The sequence below is a fragment of the Eublepharis macularius genome, chromosome 12, assembly GCF_028583425.1.
Source record: "Eublepharis macularius isolate TG4126 chromosome 12, MPM_Emac_v1.0, whole genome shotgun sequence".
Classification (NCBI taxonomy): domain Eukaryota; kingdom Metazoa; phylum Chordata; class Lepidosauria; order Squamata; family Eublepharidae; genus Eublepharis; species Eublepharis macularius.
In genome coordinates, this window is record NC_072801.1 from 46299938 (window position 1) to 46321121 (window position 21184).

The window sequence follows — 21184 nt, forward strand, 5'->3', positions numbered from 1 at the left end:
GTAGGCTAACAAATGCAGTGTAAAAAGTGTTCAATTCCCCTTTCTGAAAGAGGTCAGGCCCCTGATGTCAAAACAAGATCCAGCTCTGGGGAAACAAAAGCCTAGCAGGATTCTCCTACAACCAGATGGCCTAAATACACTGTCTCAACCTGTAAAATGGGCATAATAATCACCAGCCTTCTTAAAGGCAAGACAGATGAGGACTACTAAATGCAGGACGCCAATGGACACAACAGGCTGGTTCGCACTGTCCCGCACCACAAATCCCCAAAATCAACAAACCAAGGAGAGCGGGAAAATGCCCCAGTGAAGCCTCTATAGGCAGTGGAAGATCACTTAAGTGGAGATTTCCTTTTATTGGTAGTGGGGACAAATTTAAGGGACGAGAGAAAGGGTGGCTGGGCTGGATACAGATCCAGTTAGGTAAGCAGCTTTCTCTCCCTCACAGGGGAACAATCTCTTGAGAGGGCCAATTCTCCACAGATACTTGGCCTAGCAAACCCCAGATTGAAAGCCACTAAAATGACAGTTTAATGGATGTGTACATGCCAGTTTAATTGGCTAAAGTTCAAAGAATTTATCAAAAAAATTCTTGCAACAAAGACTGGCAGAGAGGGGAGGAAACAGATTGTCAATACCCTTCACAGGTTGTGCCAACAAGCCAGTGGCTGCCATCTTGAATGGAGCTAAGCAGTGTTGCCATCACTACATGTAGCTGGAGTCATCCCAGTGATCCTTTAGCCAACAGTTGCCAAAGTGGCAATGGCCCCACACACGTGGCGCACCCATCGGGTTGGATCTGTCTGAGTTCTGTGTAACTTCTGTACCTTGCTCCCCTCAGACTGCCCAAACTGCCCCCTGGAAGGGGGAGGAGGTTGGAAGGCTGCCACAGAAGGAGGGAATTGCCTCCCCACTTGCCATGTGTGGATCTTTTCCTCAGGATCCAATCCACTGAATTTATCCAAGATGTCTCCAACCACAAGATACTAGGCTTCTGCCACATTGGCTGATTTTTTTTAAAAAGTCTGTTTGACACCAAAAATGTGAGCACGGCTATATAAATAATATACAAAAGGTTACTTGCATTAACAACATATTCTTCAATGGCTTTTTTCTTCTTCATTGCTTAAATGCATATATATTATTGTACTATATATATATTATTGTATTATGTATATATCCACAGGTTCATATGAAACACAGAGCTATACAAAAAAAAAAGATTACAAGAAAGTGCTTCTGTGTATTTACAGTCCATTTGACGAGGAGCCTAGGCAGCAAACTTCAAGCATGCACATAAGAGAGGAAAATGGGATTTTTAAGAATGTGTGTGGCCTGCAGCCTCTCTACATGCCACATCCTGCTCCTTTCTCTTGTTCCTGGGGCATCGTCCCCCCAAAATGCCCTGCAGGCTACCTTGTTCCCACAACAGACACACAATTGGGGTGATGCTGCCCCAAGAACAAGACTGTTAAGCAGTGGATGGACTGAAAGGGGAAGTCGACCACTCAGATGGGTTCAGCTCCGCAGAGTAGGGCTATCCTTCTCTGAACGCTTCCTAGGATCAGAGGACTGGAGTTAATGGGCAAAGAGATCCTCATCACAGGACTCCAGATCAAGATTCCTGCAGGGACTTCCCTGCTTGCACCACCCAGACCCAACACAACAATCATACAACAAATCAATTGCATGAGTTGCCCAGCTTCACTGGCCCTCAAGGTGACCAGGCAGGGCCCCTTCTCAGCAGTCCTGAAATCCATCTGCTCTGGGCCAGGAGCCAATTGACTTACTTGCCTGAAGTCTACTTAGATTGTGAGTTCAACAATCGCTCTGACATATTAATAGTAGCCCGGCTGGACTTTGTTTGCGGAGCATACAGAGTACTCTCAAGCCATAACTTTCGACATGTACACATACCCAGGAAGAAGGACCATCTTCAACAAGCCAACTAGAAAACTCTCATTTAAATCCTCTAAAAAGGCAGGAAGGGAGGCCAGGCCACAGGGTGGATGCCCCAAAATATATCAGAAAGAGAGGGACAGTGATGGCTGGCTGTGCTGGCAGGGGCATGGTGACATGAAGCTTTAATTGCACAGCTGTTCACAGTTGATGGGAAGTGCCCAATGCCTCCAGACACACACACACACTCCACTCACTCACTCACTCTCACTCACTCTCACTCACTCTACAATGGGCAGATTCCACAACTAAAGACCCAGCAGACAAGCCGATACCTTGTGATTGGAGTCTTTCTATAAGGGTATTTTGATAGTGCAGCAGCTCTCTCGTGCTTGTTTTAAAAAAACAAACAAGCCAACCCCCCTAAAAGAAACAAGGGGATCCCTTGGCCCTCTGGCATGGCATGGCAGTTGGAGCTGGCAACCGAATGCAACTGACATTCCGGCGAGCCACAGAGAGACAGAGGGAGAGGCAGCTACGGTTTCTTCACCTTGCCCTCCTTTACCAATCGCTCATTGAGCTGACATAGCTGCCTCAGGAAGCCGTCGTTAGGGCCAATCTCCCTCTTCTGCCGGACCATGCTCACGGCACTCTTGACATCCATGTTCTGCCGAAGCATGAGGTAAGCGATGACCAGCGTCGGTGAGCGGCTGTAGCCTTCACGGCAGTGGACAAACACCCGGCCTGAGTGAAAAAGAAGAAACAGACAAGGCAGGAAGGGAGAGTGGTGCTGTAAGCTGCAATCTGCATCAGGTTTTAATGGCTTCAGCAAGTTCCTAATAAATTATTTCTATGGCCTTGACTAGTTTTTGATGCTTGGCTTTCTTTATTCAATCGACTGATTTTAACTTTCTTATGTTATTTCATTTCCACCTCAAGTATGGAGAGGCAGCACAGAAATTTTCTAAATAAATTCATCTGATAGGGTGACTTCTGACTCACAAAGGTTTGTGCTAGAATAAATTTTGTTAGTCTTCACTGGACTCCTGTTTTAATGTAGGATTTGGCAATCTCTCACTCACTGCAGACCCAAAGATATATGCATCCTATACTCAAAAGTGTAAAGATGACCCAAAGATGATGATTTACAGTGCAAGCCTAAGCAGAGTTACTCCAGTCTAAGTTCATTGTGTCCTTTGAAGTAACTTTGCACAGGATTGCACTGAAGATTTTTAAAAATACATAAATAAATACATCACACACACACCCTAGATATATCCTAAAAGTCAACATGGCCCCATCTGTGGATACTTAAATCCACAGACCAAAGCCACGTAGACAGGGGGGAGATGTTTCAGTAAACTTGGAGAAAAATTTGGAGAAAAATCTAAAAAAGGTTAAAAAATGGAAGAAAGGGTAAACTTCCCCCCCCCTTCCAAATCGATGAACGTTGTTTGTGCGAGTGCAGACAACACAGCTCCACTAGTCCACCAAGAGACTTGGAAGAGACAGGAAGTGGGTGGGCAGGCAGAGCAGCAGTGAGGAGGGCAGCACGGAAGGGGCATCAATGGGATGCCGGAGTGGGAACGGAAGGGTTGGGTAGGGAGAGCAGGCAGGATGGTGGGCACCATGATGGACGCCCAGTCAGTGGAGGGAGACTGGCAGGAAAACAGAGTGGCAGAAGACTCCCCCTCTCCCATTATTTTCTCTTATGTTCCTGCAGGGAGCAGACCAGACCAAAAGCAGAGGGGCAAGGAAGCTGGGTGGGATGGGATCATACAGGGTATTCTCAAGCCATAATCTTTGACATGTACAGATAACCAGGCAGAGGGACCATCTTTAACATGCCAACAAGAAAACTCTCATTTAAATCCTCTGAACAAGTGGGATAAGATGGCGGGGGGGGGGGAATGGGATCCCTCCAAGTCTTATGAGTCCCTGCTTGTATACTTCTAAAACCCTACTTTAGCAAAGTAATATGCTTTGCAAGTTGCACGTCTGCAACAGAATCCTATCAAGAAGCAAAAGCCACAGCAGAGAGCCCATGGCTATCTAGTTGTAAATACCACTAAACGAAAAGCCACCCCAAAAAACAAAAGAGAGCGCACACAGACACACACAAGCTGCTAAACCAGACGCAACCGAATAGCTGGCAGGCTGGGCCTCTCACCATCCTTCTGAGCAAGCGCCTTATCAATGAAATCAGCTGCCTCCTCAAAGTAACGGCTGAGGTTGAACTCTTGAGTGTCATTGGCCTTGATGCCGTGGTACGTGATGCCGGTGCCTTCGTAGAACTCTGCATTGGTGTTAACATGCATAAAAGACCTGCCTTCAGCGGCATTCAGGACGTGCGTGATCCCCAAACGCTGCAGCCGCATAATATTCTTTGCGATGAAGCTATGAAAATAAAGTCAAATTAAAGGGGGAAAGAACAAGTCTATTTTCAGAAAAATCGTAAGAAACCTTGATTTAACTTCTGCATCTACAGACTTGAAAATGGCAACAATGATATTTCATTTCATCAGATTATCTGGTTTTTCTTCTGGGGATTCCAGTGATACAATACAATACCCTTTTATTCGACAAACTATGACTTCAAACACTGACAGCACAAGCTTTTTAGTTACACAGATCTCTTCTCCAGGCACAGGTGCTGAAATTTCATCTTGATAAAGGACAACACTTAGACCCAAAGAAGAGTCAAAAGGGAACCAACATCAGCCTCCCCTCCATCATTTCTCCCTCACAACAACCTGTGACACAGATAGCTTCCATGCGGATGCATGAGAATTTGAACTTTTCTTTCCCAGATCCTAGTACAATGCTCTAACCACACTACACCCATGCTAGATATAATTCAGAAGCTCACACTTCTGGCACTGAGCACTCAAACTTAGCTGCTTTGCCTGTGCATGTTTTAAAACAGCAATACTGTAAGACAAGCCACATTTGCTTTGATTTTGCCAGGTCTGAGAAAAATGGAGGCTAGTGATGTTCTAAAAAGTGCATTTGTTTGGAGACTGAATATTAGTGGTTCCCCCCTTTCCACATAATGGGAGGAGACATAACTCAGTGGTTATGCTTTGCATACAGATGGTTGAAGGTTCAAACTGTGGGTGATTCCGCACATATTGGATAATGCACTTTATCAATCGTCTGAGGTGGACTTTTTTGTTCCGCACACAAAAAAATCTGTTCCAAATGATCTATAAAGAGGATTGGAAGTGCATTATCCAACGTGGGCGGAATCACTCAATGACATCCCAGGAGCAGGTGCTCTACTTAATAGCCAGAATAAGCCATCTTGATGTACATGGATCAGTGATCTGACTCAGTATAAAGCAGTTTCATACATTCTAGGCTAAGATATACACTCAATTCATGTGATGTTACTGGACAATTAGTGCAAGTCACAAGCAAGTTCTCTTTCACTAGTGAGAAAACCCAACAAGCTGCCAAAAAAAACAACAGCCTGTTACCAAGTAAAAGTTCTCTGGGTGACAGCAAAGCTCATACTTTTCTAGCGTTCTGAACTTGAATAGTATCAATAAAGGCAGTTTATTGCCTCCCCAGCTCAACAGAGTTCACTTTGTAATTATGCATCACTTATATTTTTAGGCTGCCCTCAGGCTAGGTAATTTAAAAGCAATTCATATTTAGCATTATAAACTATAATCATGAATAACCAAGCCTACAAGGCTGAACACCAAGAGCACAGGGGAGAAGCATTTTGGGCAGCTGCTCCACTTTTAGAAATTCTCGACATCATTCCAGAGACCCATCAAAGGCCCCAATGCAATACTTTGGAAGCACACCTTTCTGTGAGCTTTTCTCTTTTTTAAAATTTTCCTGTGTCAACTGCCACACTTAGGGCCCAGAAGGAAAAGCTGTTTTTTCCTGCTATGTAGCCAGCTCTGATCTCTCACCACACTCCTCTACCGACACACATATTTATTTATCTATTTATTTAATCTATAGTCCACTCTCCCCACAACAGGCTCAGAGTGGATTTACATCAAAAATTTAAAAACAATTTAAAAGATTGGTAGCAACCATAAGATACAGCATTTAAACATAAACAAGGCAGTTCATTTTGCCCCTACATAGCACCTTGGGTCCATAGGGCAGGGCAGTTAAAACTCCGCCAGTGTGGTATTGGCACATATCCCCCCCCCCCGACTGGGAGGGGCCGGTTGGGTGGCTCGTCTGTCTCAACCTCCATACACCCGGTGGAACATCTCCATCTTGCAGGCTCGGTGAAATGATAGTAGATCTTGTTGAGACTGGGCCTCCACAGACAGAGTTCTACCAGGTAGGTGCCAGAACCGAAATAGCCCTGGCCCTGGTTGAGGCAAGGTGAACCTCCTTGGGGCCAGGAATCTCCAGTAGTTGTTTGTCTGCTGATCAAAGCAGCCTCCAGGGAATATAGGGTGAGAGGAGGTCCCATAGGTATGTCAGTCCCTGTCCACTAAGGGTCTTAAAAATTAAAACTAGAAACTTGAATCTGACCCGGAACTCCACCGGGAGCCAGTGCAGCTGTAATAAGTGACTGGAATGGAGTTCCGGTCAAAATACACGCCGCTGCATTCTGGAACAGTTGTAATTTCCAGAGCAGATGCAAGAGCAGCCCAGCGCAGAGCGAGTTTCAGTAATCCGGCCTGGAGGTGACCATTGCACGGATCACTGTCGCTAGATCGCAGGTCAACAGGTAGGGGGCAAGTTGCCTGGCCTGACGAAGATAAAAGAACACAGACTTGGCAACTGTCGTAACCTGGGCCTCCATTGACGAGGAGGCATCCAGAATTACACCCAGACTCCTTACCGTTGGTGTCAGCTCAAGAGATGCCCCGCCAAGGACTGGGTGCCAAATCCCCAAACCTGATAACCTGCAACCCAGATGCAGGATCTCCGTCTTCCCAGGGTTCAACTTCAGTCAACTGTGCTTTAACCACCCAGTCACGGCCTCCAGAGCCCTGGACAAATCAGCCGGGGCAGAGCTCAGCCAGTCATCCATCAACAGGTAAAGCTGGGTGTCATCAGCGTACTGATGGCAACCCAGCCCAAAACTCCACATCAACTGGGCAAGGGGGCACATATAGATGTTAAACAACATCGGAGAGAGTATCACCCCTTGCGGAACACCAACACCAAAGGGTGACACGGCAACAACTGTTCCCCAAGTGCCACCCACCCACCCCATATACCCACATGGATCTCTGCTCTTTTCCTTCCCCATGCTTTGGCCATATTTTTGCCATTCTGCTGTCAAACTCCTTTCTCCTAGCTTTCTACAACAGTTAGTGCTAAGCAAGCAAAACCTGGAATGCAAGCGTGGATCACCATTAAAAACAAAGTTGCCTCTAATGATCAAATGCTATGTCTTCTTCCACCTGAGATGGCAGTATTGACAGGAGCCACTTACTGTCAAAGTGATGAGGCAGATTTCTGGCCAAGAACAACTTGCATATCCAAGGACAGGGAGGAGGCGAAACAAAACAAGGTGAAGCCCAGGACACAGGTGTTGCAGTTTTACATCTCTTGCATGCACACACACACTCCAGAAAAATGAAGTCTTAATGCAAAACAGAGATATGATCTATGCCAGAGGTTGCCAGCATGGTACTTGTAGGCATTATGGTGGCCACAAATGGGTTTTCCTGGTGCCCGTATGGGTCTTTCAACAACCAGCCCTGGCTTTCCTCCACTGCAACAGAGCAGGAGCTGCTTCAGAAGTACCTAGAAGACATCACTTTTGCGTCTGCAGGAAGCACTCATTTGGAAATGGTTACTTCCATCATAGGAGGATACTTGGCTTGTAACCTCTCACAGTTTTGCAAATACCCCTACTCCCTGATCTCAAAACCACCAAAGTGCCCAGAGACAAGATATGGGACCCTGGTCTCAGCTACTGCACAGTGCAAATCCACACACCAGTGACAATCATCTGGATCCAAGGCACAACTAGCTTTGCTCTGGTTGTGGAATTTCCTGTGTCTTGCTGAGGAGTCCTGAAGTTCTGGCTCCTGAAGGGGATCAGGCAAACCAAACCAACTGTGTGTGTGTTGGGGGGGGGGGGTGGAACGAAAAATTAGCAAAAATCTCCCCCGTCTTGACAATGGAAATGCCTTCCTCCTAGCATAAGTGCTGTTATGACAGCAGAAAAGCACCTTGAACTGCAGCTCATTATGGACATCCTACCTCCATTTGGGTCAACTTCAAACACTTCAGTTTAGGATTTTCCCAGCTTGTGTATCTTTATGACAACACAGACATGCTATCTCACCTGCTATGGCAGGCAATCTCCTCGCTGACTCTCGGCTTGAAGAGGAATAAGATGCTGTATACGTGTTGATTGTTGATGTCACTTCTGGTAGAAACCAGGAGGTGGCTTCGACACATACAGTTCTAGAGTTCTAGTGCTGTGACTTCCCTATACCCCACCCGCAAAGTCTCCCAGGGGTGGCAAGCATGTGCTTGGCAACCATGTTAACATCCCTAAAATTACTGTAATAATGGGAGACTTGCCACCCAAGAGGCGCTCATATACTCTTAACTCTGCAAGATGCAGCTAAGAACATTTACTGCTAGATCCCATAGCCCCCACCATCGCTACCACCCCCACTGCCTGGACATATTTTACAGTTGGTGTTTTCTCCCTGCTCCAAAGCTTCCATTTGTATTTTATAAAATGGTGGCAGTAGCAACTAGCAATGAGTAACAAAAGGTACAGGTCTTGAATTTCCACAAGCATGCCCTTGGAAAAGTTCAAAGGTTACTGGCTACATTCGTATCTTATTCACTATTAAATCAGTCATAGATCCAGAGGAGTTAGCCATGTTAGTCTGTAGTAGCAAAATAGTAAAGAGTCCAGTAGCACTTTTAAGACTAACCACTGTAGCATAAGCTTATGATCCAATAACAGTATCTAAAGCAATGGGACAGCTTTGATGGGATCTGCAAAAGCTCCTTTTCTTTACCATGACCTAAAACGGTCGCCAGAGAAACCCTTAAAAGCAACGGAGGCTCACAATACATAACCAAAGACAACTAAGCTCTGGAGAAGGGAAATGAGAGAAACTTTCTCTCTGCCTTCGTCCCTGAAGAAGGTCCTGGAATCTTGCCTGATCTAAATATGGCACTCACCCCAGTGAGGCCTGTAACCCTATGCCAGTCCCTGGATCAATTTTACCCTCTACAGACTGATTACATCAGCAAGAGACTGACTGACAGCCACCAGTTAGAGGAATCTCAGCAACCTCTCTGGAGGCGGCAGAAATAACAAATTCATTCCTTTGGAAGAAGTGGAATTAATTCCTGCATCAACCACCTCAAGTTTAGGAGATGGAAAGAGACAAAACACACATACCACTTTATTAAGTGAGCCAATCTGATGCAGTGGTTAAGAGCGGCAGGACTCTAATCCGGAGAACCAGGTTTGACTCTCCACTCCTCTGCTTGAAGCCAGCTGAGTGACTTTGGATCAGTCACAGTTTCTGGGAACTCTCTTGGGCCAACCCACCTCACAGGGTGATTGTCATGAGGATAACAACAACACACTTTGTAAACCACTCTGAGTAGATGTTAAGTTGCCCTGAAGGGCAGTATATAAATTGAATGTTGTTGTTGTTATTGTTATTATTATTATAAAGGGGCAAGCTTCACACAACACCGAGTGGCATGGAGTTTGTTCCTGACCTTCTCTTCCACCCACCCTGCAGCCATTGAGGCTGCAAAATATAGTATGTCGATATGGTATAGTCGTAAAGTGCTGGATTAGGATCTGGAAGACCCAGTTTTGAATCCCCACTCTGCCATGGAAGCTTGCCAGCCATACACTTTCATAACCTATCTCACAGGGTTGTTGTAAGGATAAAGTGATGAAGAGGAAAATTATGTAAGCTGCGTTGAGTCCCCATTGAGAAGAAAGGTGGGGTATAAATGAAGTAAATAAGTAAATGAGCATCCCCCTACCCCTGCTCCCTTCAATAGTTTGCTTAAGCATACCCAGAGCAAAGTCAAAGGGAAAGTTAGTGTCATATTTACTGTGCCAATAGCTTGGCAGGAGCAAAGGAAAGCCTTCCACTCACTAGCCTAGTTTAGCAGTTTGTTAGAACGGTGGGGGGAAAGCTTAAAAGAAAATAAAGTCAGAACATCGAGGGGAGGAGACAGCAAAGAATTGCTTATCATTGAACTGTAGTTTATTAAATATGAGACTGTCTGTGTGAATATTAAGACTGTAGCTACACTTCGTAAAAGACTGCTTGGCTTTTCACTTGCCCAGAAAGATGTTTATGCTCAGTCAGCCAAGGGGAGCCAAGGTTTGGACAGACAGAGGGCCTCAGTGGGCAGTGAAGCTCTTCCCACAGCTTACGCTTACCTCAGACTTCCAGAATGGTCAGAGATAACTCAGACTTAATTCAGACATGGCACCTTACCTTTGCTTGTGAATTGTAACTCTAGCTTGGAATAATATCTGAAGTGACAGGTCACAGCCTGCAATCAGCTGGCAAATAGGGTTTGCAAACCATGGTTTGTACTAATTATGATTTGTTGTGACATCTGAATTGACAGCCATAGTTGCAGTTATTGTTCTGCCTTAGGAGGTACCTGCCCAATTTTTTTAAAAAAGGAGCATAGAACAAATTGAAAATTGAAAGAACACGAGATTATCAAAACCATGGTTTCTCGGTAGTAAGCCATGTTTAGTGCAAACCATGGTTTGGAGCAATACCCAATTTGAGCTTTCCCCATTTGTCTTAGAATAAAGACAGGCTGGTTATCAGTTAGTTCACATTCCCAGATTTAGACTCTGAAGAGGAGTGGACTGAGGGCCAAGCTACAAGTGACGAATGACACTTGAACAGCAAATGTATTTCTCCCTGTCCACTTGCCCTTCACTCAATCCACTTGCCATTCAAGTGTCATTCGTCACTTGTAGCTTGGCCCTGAGTTCTTACATCATGAGAATATACCTTTGGGAGCTAGAAGGCAAGAAAACCTCCCATAAACAGAGTAGTTGCCAAGTATTACCCTGCTGTGCTCCCTCAATGGGATAAACCAAATGCATGGATAATCTTACACCTAAATAAATACACCTATATAAATAAGCACCATAACATATCTCCTACTGTTTGGAATCAAGGTAGATTTCCACTGCCTATAAGAAGGAAGTGCCACTTGTGATCGTAACGTAACTGGTTGTCATAGCAACAGACCCAGAAAATACCCGGCCGCAACCTCTGCAGCTTCTTTACTGTCAAGCAAGAAACCTCCTCCAATTCAGTAAGGGGAAAAAAGAAGCATTCCACCTACAGGTCACTACCCAAGGAGCAGAAGTGAGCTTATGAGCACATCACAAAAAAGCCTGGAAAGCTACAATACAAGGGCAACTGCTAGAGCCATAAGTTCAAATCCTTGCAAACCATGCTTTGATTCACAGGCTTTCTCATTGTCCTTCCCTATGCACACTCCAACGGTAGGTAATTGTCAGAGACTTCAACCCTATAGCTTCTTTGAAAACATGTTTAGAATCTGAATTTGGAAGGCAGGATATAAATGTAATAGTTTAATAATGCAGACATTTTTCTACTCTTGCTATCTAGAGTGGTACGATGGCCAAATTTACAAAACTATTTATTTTACTTCACTTATAACCAGTCTCCCCAGTGGGGGCCTAAAGTGGCTTCTATCAGTCTTCTCTCCTCCATTATTCCCTCACTGCAATCTTTTGGGATACATTAGGCTGAGAGTGTGGAATGGGCCCAAGATCACCCTGCAAGCTTCCACGGCCGAGCAGGGAACAGAACCTGGGTTGCCCAGATCCTACTCCATCACTCTAGCCGCTACACCATAGCACAAACCTGATCGGAACACAAGAGAACATGTGATGCGGCAAAAACGTGTGTTGCCCAAATCCTAATCCATCACTTTAGCCACTTCACAATACCACAAACCTGATTTGAACACAAGAGAGTGTGTGGTGTGGTGTGGCAGAAACAGCTAGGAATGCATACTTGGGACATGTATTTCTATACATGATGGAGCACACTGTGTTAAAGAAACCAAACAAAGAAGAGACTGGTGTTTGGATGACTGGAAAAGTCCTCTTAAATCTATGGCAATGTGGGACTCCCATGTTGAGGATCAGTTTCTCAACGTGTAAGAGCCCATTTGCTTTCTTCCCAATTATTAAACAAATGCACACTTTCCTTAGTGCAATGTACAGGTAAATGCAGATCTAGCATCAACAGCATGATGTCCTTCCTCACATAAAAGAAGAGCGCAGCCCTGAGTTTGGGGTGCCTCTGGTCACAACTGACAATCCCTCCCCCGCCCCCATTTGAAAAGTAGTACACTCTAGTGTTAAAGAAATGGTGCACGTGGCCTTTAAAGAATGGGACTTTAATTCAAAAGAAAGACACACACACACACACACACACAAAGCAGCCCTCTAACTTGCACAGCCCAGGCTAGCCCGATCGCATCAGGCCTTGGAAGTTAAGCAAGGTCAGCCCTGGTTAGTACTTAGATGGGAGACCACCAAGGAAGTCCAGGACATCTATGCAGAGAAAGGCAATGGCAAACCGCCTCTGATTGTCACTTGCTTTAAAAACTCTACAGGGTTGCCATGAGTCAGCTGCAACTTGATGGCACTTTCCAGCACCACCAAATAGTGAGCCATAGCTTGGGGGTAAACTTGCTTACAGATTGCTCCCTAAACTCGAGATAACTTTTCTAGAAGCTCATCAAATGTTACGTACAGGACTGGAATGTGGGGGGCTGCTGTGTACCACAAGTGAAATCACAAGTTCAATTCTAAAAGGAATGACAACACTCTCGCAACTGAATTCTGGACAGCAATTACAGGCAAGTAGAGAATTCTAACATGTAGGGAAAATGCCATACCATGAAAAGAAGAGCATCACAATCTAGCCCATCAGTAACAGTTGTCAATACATTGACTTTACATACAGATATGTCTGGAAAGATTCGTTGTGTCTGTGACTTACACAAGGCAGGCAGCTGGTACTCCTGTAGAAGTAAAACCACCTCTGCCTCTCAGATGATACCTTAATTTAACTTGTTTAAAATACTGTTAGAATGCTCTTCAGACTTGTCCCCTATATCACTTTTGCAGATGTTGCAGTTCTCTATCCTGGGTTTCCCATTTGACCTTTCAATGCAAGCGCATTAAAATGCATAGAGTTCATTGATGCCCTGCTTAGCTAGCAGTCCTATATCAGTGACCTTGTCAGCATTTGTACCAATCAATGTCTTCTTCAAACATTACCCTCAACAACTTTTTTAAAAATCTGGAAGGTTTTTTTAAAAGAAGCAAGACAGGGGGCCTGAGGATGCGAACATTCACTAGTTTTCACATCATGAACACATAAACAGCTCCCTTATATGGAGTCAGATCCTTGGTCCATCAAGGTCAGTATTGTCTGTTCTGACAGGCAGCAGCTCTCCTGGGTCTCAGGGGGAGATCTTTCATACCACTTACTGCTTTTTATTTGGAAATGCCAGGGACTGAACCTGGGACCCTCAGCATGCAACAAGCTACAGCCCATCTCCTAGTTTTTTAAAATCCAATGTCCACTTAGTTACTTGAAATAACTAAGTGATATCACTGCAATGCTCAAAAACTGGACCCTCCTCCACAAAGGCACTGCCACATGACCATGGGCAAATCACGATGGCAGGCCCAGCTGCCCATGCCATAAAGAGGAAACATTGATCTGCTTCACAAGTTCAGACATAACGGCAAACCATGGTGAAAGGAATCTTAACAAGAATTGGTGCAATGTCTGAATCAGCAAGCCATGGTTTGCCATCATCTCAACCAAAATCAGAAACCGTGTGTTTGTGAACCACAGTTAGTTGCATTGCCTGAATGGATAGTGAAGGGTGTTGTTCTGCTTCAGAAAGCCTCTGTCTAGAGACTGGACGGGGGAGCTGAGAGGAAATGCAAAGATACAGGAACAGGGCCAGGTTTTTGCAGGCTTTGGGCAACAGAGACTAAACAGAGACTAAAAGCCCCTTCCCTTTGGCACCACTTTCTCTTCTAGCCACTCCTCTTCCTCACATTGGCCCCTTCCTTTTAGTGCCTCCTCCAAATTGTAAAGCACTTCCATTTACATCATGCTTTTTATTTGTAATAGTGATGGTGTCCTGATAGACCCAAATTTAGGAGCACAGAAACTTTTTTGGCCTCACCAAGCAACAACTTACCCATCTCTTCCAACACCACAAACACAAGAGATCAGTTACCAATCATACTTACATAGTCACGATCAGAGATGTGCACGAGATTTCCTATTTCACATGTATGAACGCAGTGCACTGAAAAAGTTTCCTTCTTTGACTACCATTCAAATAGAACAGAGAAATTACAGGGGCTGTGGAATAAACTGATCCCCTGGCCTGCATGCCCTCAAAGCACCCCATAGATGCTAGAGGGAACTATTCAGATCTTATGTAAAGTCAGGCTTGCCTAAGCCCATTGATTCACTGGATTTAGGCATATCTAACTCTGGTTAGAACTGGGTGGCAGAGATATTCCAAAGGCATGGGGTGTCTGAAAACAGGGCCAGGGCTTTCTTCTGGCCTATCAAACCTAATGCCACTAATATAATAGGGTTCCCTATCCTGTGGCCATGAATTGCTCAGGTTAATTATTATATATACTTCCTTGTTTGTCACAAAATAGATGCCTCTATTATCAAGAAAAAAAATGGGTTTTGTAACAAGCTAGATGAATACATTTACATTACCTTCTTTTCAAATCATGTGAGGATCTTCAGCTTTTTTTTACTGGCCTTTCTTCTCTGCTTAACAACAGCTTAACACCCAGCAAAGTAGAACTTTTCCCACCTCTCATTTCCATGCTAAGGAAAGCTTCCCTGCTTTATTTGCAAACATCAGGCGGTTAAAGGGGGGGGGGTTGAAGAAAGGAAGGAAGCCCAGCATATTCATAGCTTTCATCATTCTCATTCTCGCAGGTGTCTTAAGAATGTGGACATGTGTTTAAGAACTCAGGAAAACACCCCTTGACTGACCATTCATACTGTTTCAACTTCAGATGGGCTAACTGAATAGTGAGGCCATGGATATTGTACACTTTATAATTAAGAGTGCTATCCTAAGCACAGTTACAGCCTTCTAAGTCGATTGAAGTCTGTGTGTTTGGAAAAGTGTAACACTGCTCAGAACTGCTAATAAATGAAATATGCACTATACCTTATGTGATAACCTGTGTGCATCGTTTAATGTTTCTATAGACACAACGCTGGGTTAAAATGAGGTTTGTGATTGAATCTGCCATCTACAAATTTCAAAGAGGGCATTTGTATTTTGAAGATAATACCTGACTTTGTATATCTTTTTAGGATATGCCTCTTCAGTCATTACACACTGAGGTCTGATGAGCATGGGACACACTAAGTGGCAAGCACATGACAGGAAGTTACATCAGAGAGGTCATGACAGGAAGAGCGGGCACTCAACTTTATGACCTCACTGGCATCTAGGGAAGGATCATGAACAGCGGACCAACGAACGCAAGATCAGGAGATGGACAATGGTGAGAAAAAAGCAAAGGTTGAGAGCCATAGAGGAATCTTCACCACTGAGTAACCTCACCATGCTGCCTGCTGCTCTTCTTAGCATGCATGCAAAGACAGACAGGAAGAATGGCACCTTTGCTCTCTACACAGCAGGTCCTTCCAGAAGGCAGACAAAAATGGATACTTCCCCACCAAGCAGGTGAAACTCTGTGATCCATAGGCTGAAGACCACAGCTCTGAGTTCCCAAGAGAGTTTTCAATTGCCACTGCAAAAAAGCACCTTACTGCATAATCCTATAAAGAGTTATGAATTAACATGAGTAATTTTGCTGAAGACTGCAGTATTAAAAGACAGTGCAATCCTAAGCAGAGTTACTCCCTTCTAACTCCACTGAAGTTAGTGGGTGTACAATGATGTAACTCAGCTAGGGTTGTCAGGTGTCCAGTTTTCACCCGGACAGTCTGGTATTTTAGAAGACTGTATGGGGAAAATGTTCCCCAAATACTAGACACTTGACTCTTCCTCTTCCCCTTCTCCCTCCCCCATCACCCAGTCCCAGCTACCCAGCCTCTTGCTGCAGAGCAGTGCCATCATCAGCCCGGGGAAGCGGCCAGCCAGCCACAAAGCCTGGGCAGCCTCTTGCAACTGCACGACACTGCCAAGGAGTGGCCAGCCAGCCTGGGCGCCTAGAGGTGGGTTGTCATGACATCATGTCCGGTAGTGATGTCAGTGCGACAGACAGGATTGCACGCGTGCTATGTGTGGGTACAATTGTTGAGGGGGGGAAGGTTACTTCACACACCTCTCTCCCTCGGGGTCCGGTATTACTTCAGACCCCATTTGGCAACCCTAAACTCAGCTTAGGACTGCACTGTAAATGGCTTAGCTGCTGTTGCCACTGGAGCTATCAGCAAATGCATGAATCAGATAGCAATGGCAGTGGGTACAGATGCATCTCCAGGGAGATATGGTACAAAAGAATCCAAGTTGGCAACATGAACTAAAACTCACCAGGACTGGTGGCATCCTACATATCTCCCAGATATAATACCCAAGAAAATGGATGATAATTATCTTATTTGTTTGTAAGAACTAATGCTTATACTTGTTTCCAGCTGGAGAGAGTCCATCAAATTTTGTCAATGCGTGGCAATTTTGCTGCCTTATACTATGACAGTTCTTTGTCACAGTTCTGTTTAAGTGCTGCAATGCCAAGGGCAGAAATGGACTAGCCAAGGAGAGCAAATGCTTCCTTAATGGTGTCAAGTTTAATCCCATTTATGGATTTGATTTGCATCCATTCATTCTCATAACTGGTGGAAACCCTGCAACAATCAAAGCTGGAACAATCAAGATTTGGTGGAACTGGGTATTCTTGAATATGGAAACCCACAAACCATCCCAGAAGAGACACAAGGCAGCAAAAGAAAGAAGTGGTAAGCCCCTGGGGGTTAACAAGCGTCAAGACGTTATCTTCAGAAACTTGAGTTGAGCTTTCCTGACTTTCTCTGGGACTTGAGCCAGGAGTCCAGTGGTTGCTGTATTCCCATCTGTCCAAACAGGGTAGAAATCAGTGGTGGGGGATCCAACTGTCCTCCAAGCAGCCTTCTTCAACTTCAGTGGCTCTTAGAGGAAGTGCTACTTACTTTGGAGGAAGTCTTCAAGCTAGTACCCAAAGGAAAAGCTGGTATAAATATTTTAATTAATAAATAAACTTAATTCAGTGGAGTGATAGGTGGTAGGATCCACCCCAATGCCTGGAGCAGCGGGTGGGGGGGGGACAGAATCATACCTACTGAACACATCCCCAAAGTAATCAGAATGCGTGCACAGATTCCAACATGCACACAGACTCCAAACACAACGATCTTTATCCTGCAAAAGTATACATAGTCAGAGCTGATGAGCTGCAGAGACCCCTTTGCTCAAGTGCCAATCACATCTGGGATGGGGTCAGTGGACTGGATCTCTCGCCCCCTCCCTCTATATTTATTTCTATCTTCTGCAACATCTCCATAGCTTTTGTCACTTCTGGTTCAGCGTTTATGTTCGGCGATCTAGCAAGTCGGTGGCTGTCCAGCAAAGGCAGAGATCAAATTATGACTCAACCTGCTTCCTGCCACTGATGACACTGAATCAAACTGGACCTTATCCATGCTGCTACTCGTTTCCACTAGAGCATCACAGAGATTGGATAATTTTGTTTACTCTCCTTTATTTCCTTCAGAATCATTACTTGGACTGCTTCCATAGGGTGGAGATTCAATTTATTTAACTTCAATTATACCCCTCCTTTCTACTCAATAGGGACCCAAAGTGGCTTACGTCATTGTTGTCTCCTGCATTTTTTCCTCACAACAACCCTGTGAAGCAGGTTAGGCTGATAGTTTATGACTGATTCGAGAGGTCATCCAGAAAGCGTCTATGCAAGAGAGGAGAGTCAAACCTGGGTCTCCCAAATCCTAGTCCGATACTCTAACCACTTCACCATGCTGGTTTTCCAGCAACATTTTCCATGTTGCTTCTGCTGCAAATGCAGACACATGCAGACTGGCACCACAGCTTCCATGCAGGGATTTTCTGCACACTTTCCTCCATCAACCCCTTGAGGCTACTTTTTCCCCAGCATTTTATCCCCACCAAGCCAACAGATAGGTTTTTAGGCCTCTTTTTAAAGAAAAAAATCAGTAATTGCCGTAGAGTTATAACAGTTACCAATTTTTTTTTGAATCATTGAAAAATCCTCCAGTGGAAACAAGCTGGGAGCAACAAGTCTGGGAAAGAACATACCGAGGACAGGGAAAGAAACTATTTAAGCTCAACCCTATATGGGAAAAAGGTGCTCCAGTTTGGAAGAAAAATGTCCATGTCACAGAGTACACAGGCTGGATCCAGAGTCCCCAGACTGTGTTTTGTGTAACAGTTACACATTACCTGCAGGTTCACCTCAATACCTGTGCACATAGCACCCAACTGGGATTGCAACTATGTCAAGGGTGGAGAAGAGCTCCATCCTTCCCTGCTGCACCATTTTCCCCAATGTGCAATGGTCTTTGTTAATTTGTAAAATTTTCCCAATAGATCAAACAGTACCCATCCCCTCAGGTCAGAAAATCATGGGGGAGGAAAGGCAGAAGACACTGCCCCAGTTGTGACTTAAATTGAGCATCAATTGAGGAGAGAGTGCAAATGATGTTACACGGGCCATAGGGTGAGGCCCCTGGACTCAAACTATGTATTCCATAATCCATGTCAACCCCTTTTTGGAACCAGCTGCTTAGCCATGGGATAGGCCTATGCAGCTCTCTTCTCCAAAGCTCAGAGCATCATAAATGGGAGTCCTCCCACGGATACTACTCAGCCCTATACTTAGCTTCAGACCTGGAACCACATCAGGTGCTTTCAGACCATTCTTTGGGCTGTTGCCTACAAAGCTTCCTGCCACAGCAAGCCAGCTGGCCTGGAAAAAGCTACAACAGCCATTACAGGTTGCTCTTCCAAAAAAGCGGGGGAGGGGATAAGACAATGCTAAACTTTTTCCTAGCAAAAAAGACCAAGCCACAAGAAAAGAGGAGATGATGAGAGTGGGTGGGGTAGGTCTCATTTTAGGGCAAGGAGGCCCTAAAAGCATCCCACAGCACATTGGTTGGAGAAAGGAGCAGCAGCATTGGCAGCTTGGCAAGCCAAAGTCAGTGCCAAAAATCCCCCCCCCCCCAAGTTATTTCCAGCTCATTTCCTTTAGGTATATTTTAAAATGTTTTTGCAAGTGGTACCCAGAACTCTTAAAGAGTCTTCTGATGTCTGGTGAAAAGCCAGAACAAAAGAAAATATTTAATTTTGGCTCAAAAGCTTGATGTGAAGTTGAACATAAGAAATGCCCCACATGATCAACACAATAGCCCATCTAATCCAGCATCCTGTTCCAAAGACCAGGCAACCAGATGCCTGGAGAGCCAACAAACGGGGCATAGAGCCTAAGGCATTCCCTTGGAGTTGCCTCCTGATATTACTGCCTTTGGATAAGGCAAAATAGAAAAGAGTCCAGTAGCACCTTTAAGACTAACCAACTTTATTGTAGCATAAGCTTTCGAGAATCACAGTTCTCTTCGTCAGATGCAATAAGGCGGTTCTCTTTAGTCACTATGGTTACTAGCCATTGATAGATCAATCCTCTATGAATCTGCCTAACCTTTTAAAGTAATCTACTCTCTCGTAGCCATCACTACATCCACCAGCAGTGACCCTTACAATTTAATTACTCATGCAGTGAAGAATTATTTCCTTTTGTCCACATGGAATCTATTGCCCATCCATTGGAAGCCGCAAGCTGTAGCATTACAGAAAACAGAAGAAAAAAGTTTACTGTTACAAGGAATGCAAAATTCCATTTATGCAACCTTGTGGAACAGGCCAAACTTCTAGCAAACATGTTCAAGGTGTCAAACAACTCGCCGGTGGCAGGTGTTGTCAAATCTTAGTTAACTTACAAACACTCCCTTCCCTGTGTTTGAAAAGATTTTCTCTCTCCCACAGTGAGAGCCTAGCCTCTCAGCCCACTGAGCAAGCCCACCCCACCACAGGCCAGGGCAAAACACAAGGTATGAATCAGACCCTATTTCCAATATCTGGCTGAGGCCCAGCAATGCAGAGTAGAGAGTTGCCTACAGAAACCATGGCCCTCCCTATGCGGTGACCAAAGTCTCCCTGCTGAGGCTACAGAAGATGATTTTCCAGGAAGAGTTGGGGTCTAGGGTGCTACTGGACCTGCTCTTCTACTGCAGACCAACCCGGCTATCTTCAGGGAGAGTTTGTAACCCAAACCTGATCGAACACCCTTCTTAGGGCCCTGCGTTCCGCTCCCCCGCCGCTCCAGACTAACCAGGTGGCCTTTGGCCAAGTTCCTCTTTCTCGGCCTCAATTTTCTAATCTGTGAAATAGGAGCAACGGACAGACAGCAGAGTCTCCTAAGAAAAAGAAGAGGAGCCTTTCCCTGAACGCCTTAGGAATAAACCTGATTTTCAGGGGAATGGTCCACCGAAGTCAAGCAAACACCCCGGGGAGGGAGGGAGGGGCGGGATCTCGGCGGGGGGCTCCCTCGCTCTTCGGCTGGGCCAGCGACGCATCTCGGCTCCCCACTCCCTTCCTAGAAGCGCCCTCTCCACTCCCCAGCCCCACCCCGTCCCAGTAAACAAGCTCGTCTCCCTGCCTCCTCCCCAGTCGCTCCGCGGCTCCTTCCCGGGCCTACCACTAGCCTAAGGGCGGGGAGGCTTCCCCGCCGCCCCCGGCGCGGGAGACTCACGCGTTGCCCACGTGGATGCGGGGCACCACCTCGTTGCTGTGCGCGCTGGGGAGGCTGTAGCAGCCGCTCCCGTTCGCCAGCAGGTCGTTGAGCGCCTCCACGGAAATCTGGAACTCGGACATGGCTCGCTCGCCCCGCCGATCTGGGCAGGGCTGCCTCCCCGCTCCTTTCCCCGGGCCCTGCCTGCCTGATAGGAGGGGCTGCGATCAGCTGGTGCGCGGCCGGCAACTCCCAGCCAGGCCGGGAGGAAGCTGAGCGGCTGGTGCGCCCGGGGCGTGCAGACAGGGGGAACCGGGAGAGCCCTGCGCCCCCCGCCGCCCTTGAGCTACGGCATGCCACCCCCTCCTTCCTTTCATTGGGCGCCGGGAGAGCGGGAGGGCGTCGCTCTCATTCGATCCCCCCTCCCCGGGCCACATGTTT

General features: G+C 45.8%; 1 protein-coding gene across 2 annotated transcripts in view; it reads right to left on the minus strand.

Annotated features, from left to right (window-relative positions):
• Positions 1-20928, minus strand: part of DUSP3 (dual specificity phosphatase 3) — a 28281-nt gene extending 7353 nt beyond the window's left edge. For both annotated transcript variants that reach the window (XM_054993048.1, XM_054993047.1), the window contains exons 1-3: positions 20765-20928; positions 4070-4296; positions 2450-2643 (exon numbers count right to left, since the gene is read on the minus strand). In XM_054993048.1, coding sequence (XP_054849023.1) covers positions 2450-2643; positions 4070-4296; positions 20765-20886 — 543 coding nt within the window. In that variant the 5' untranslated portion in view covers positions 20887-20928. The remainder of the gene's footprint in view (positions 1-2449; positions 2644-4069; positions 4297-20764) is intronic.
• Positions 20929-21184: the final 256 nt, after the last annotated feature.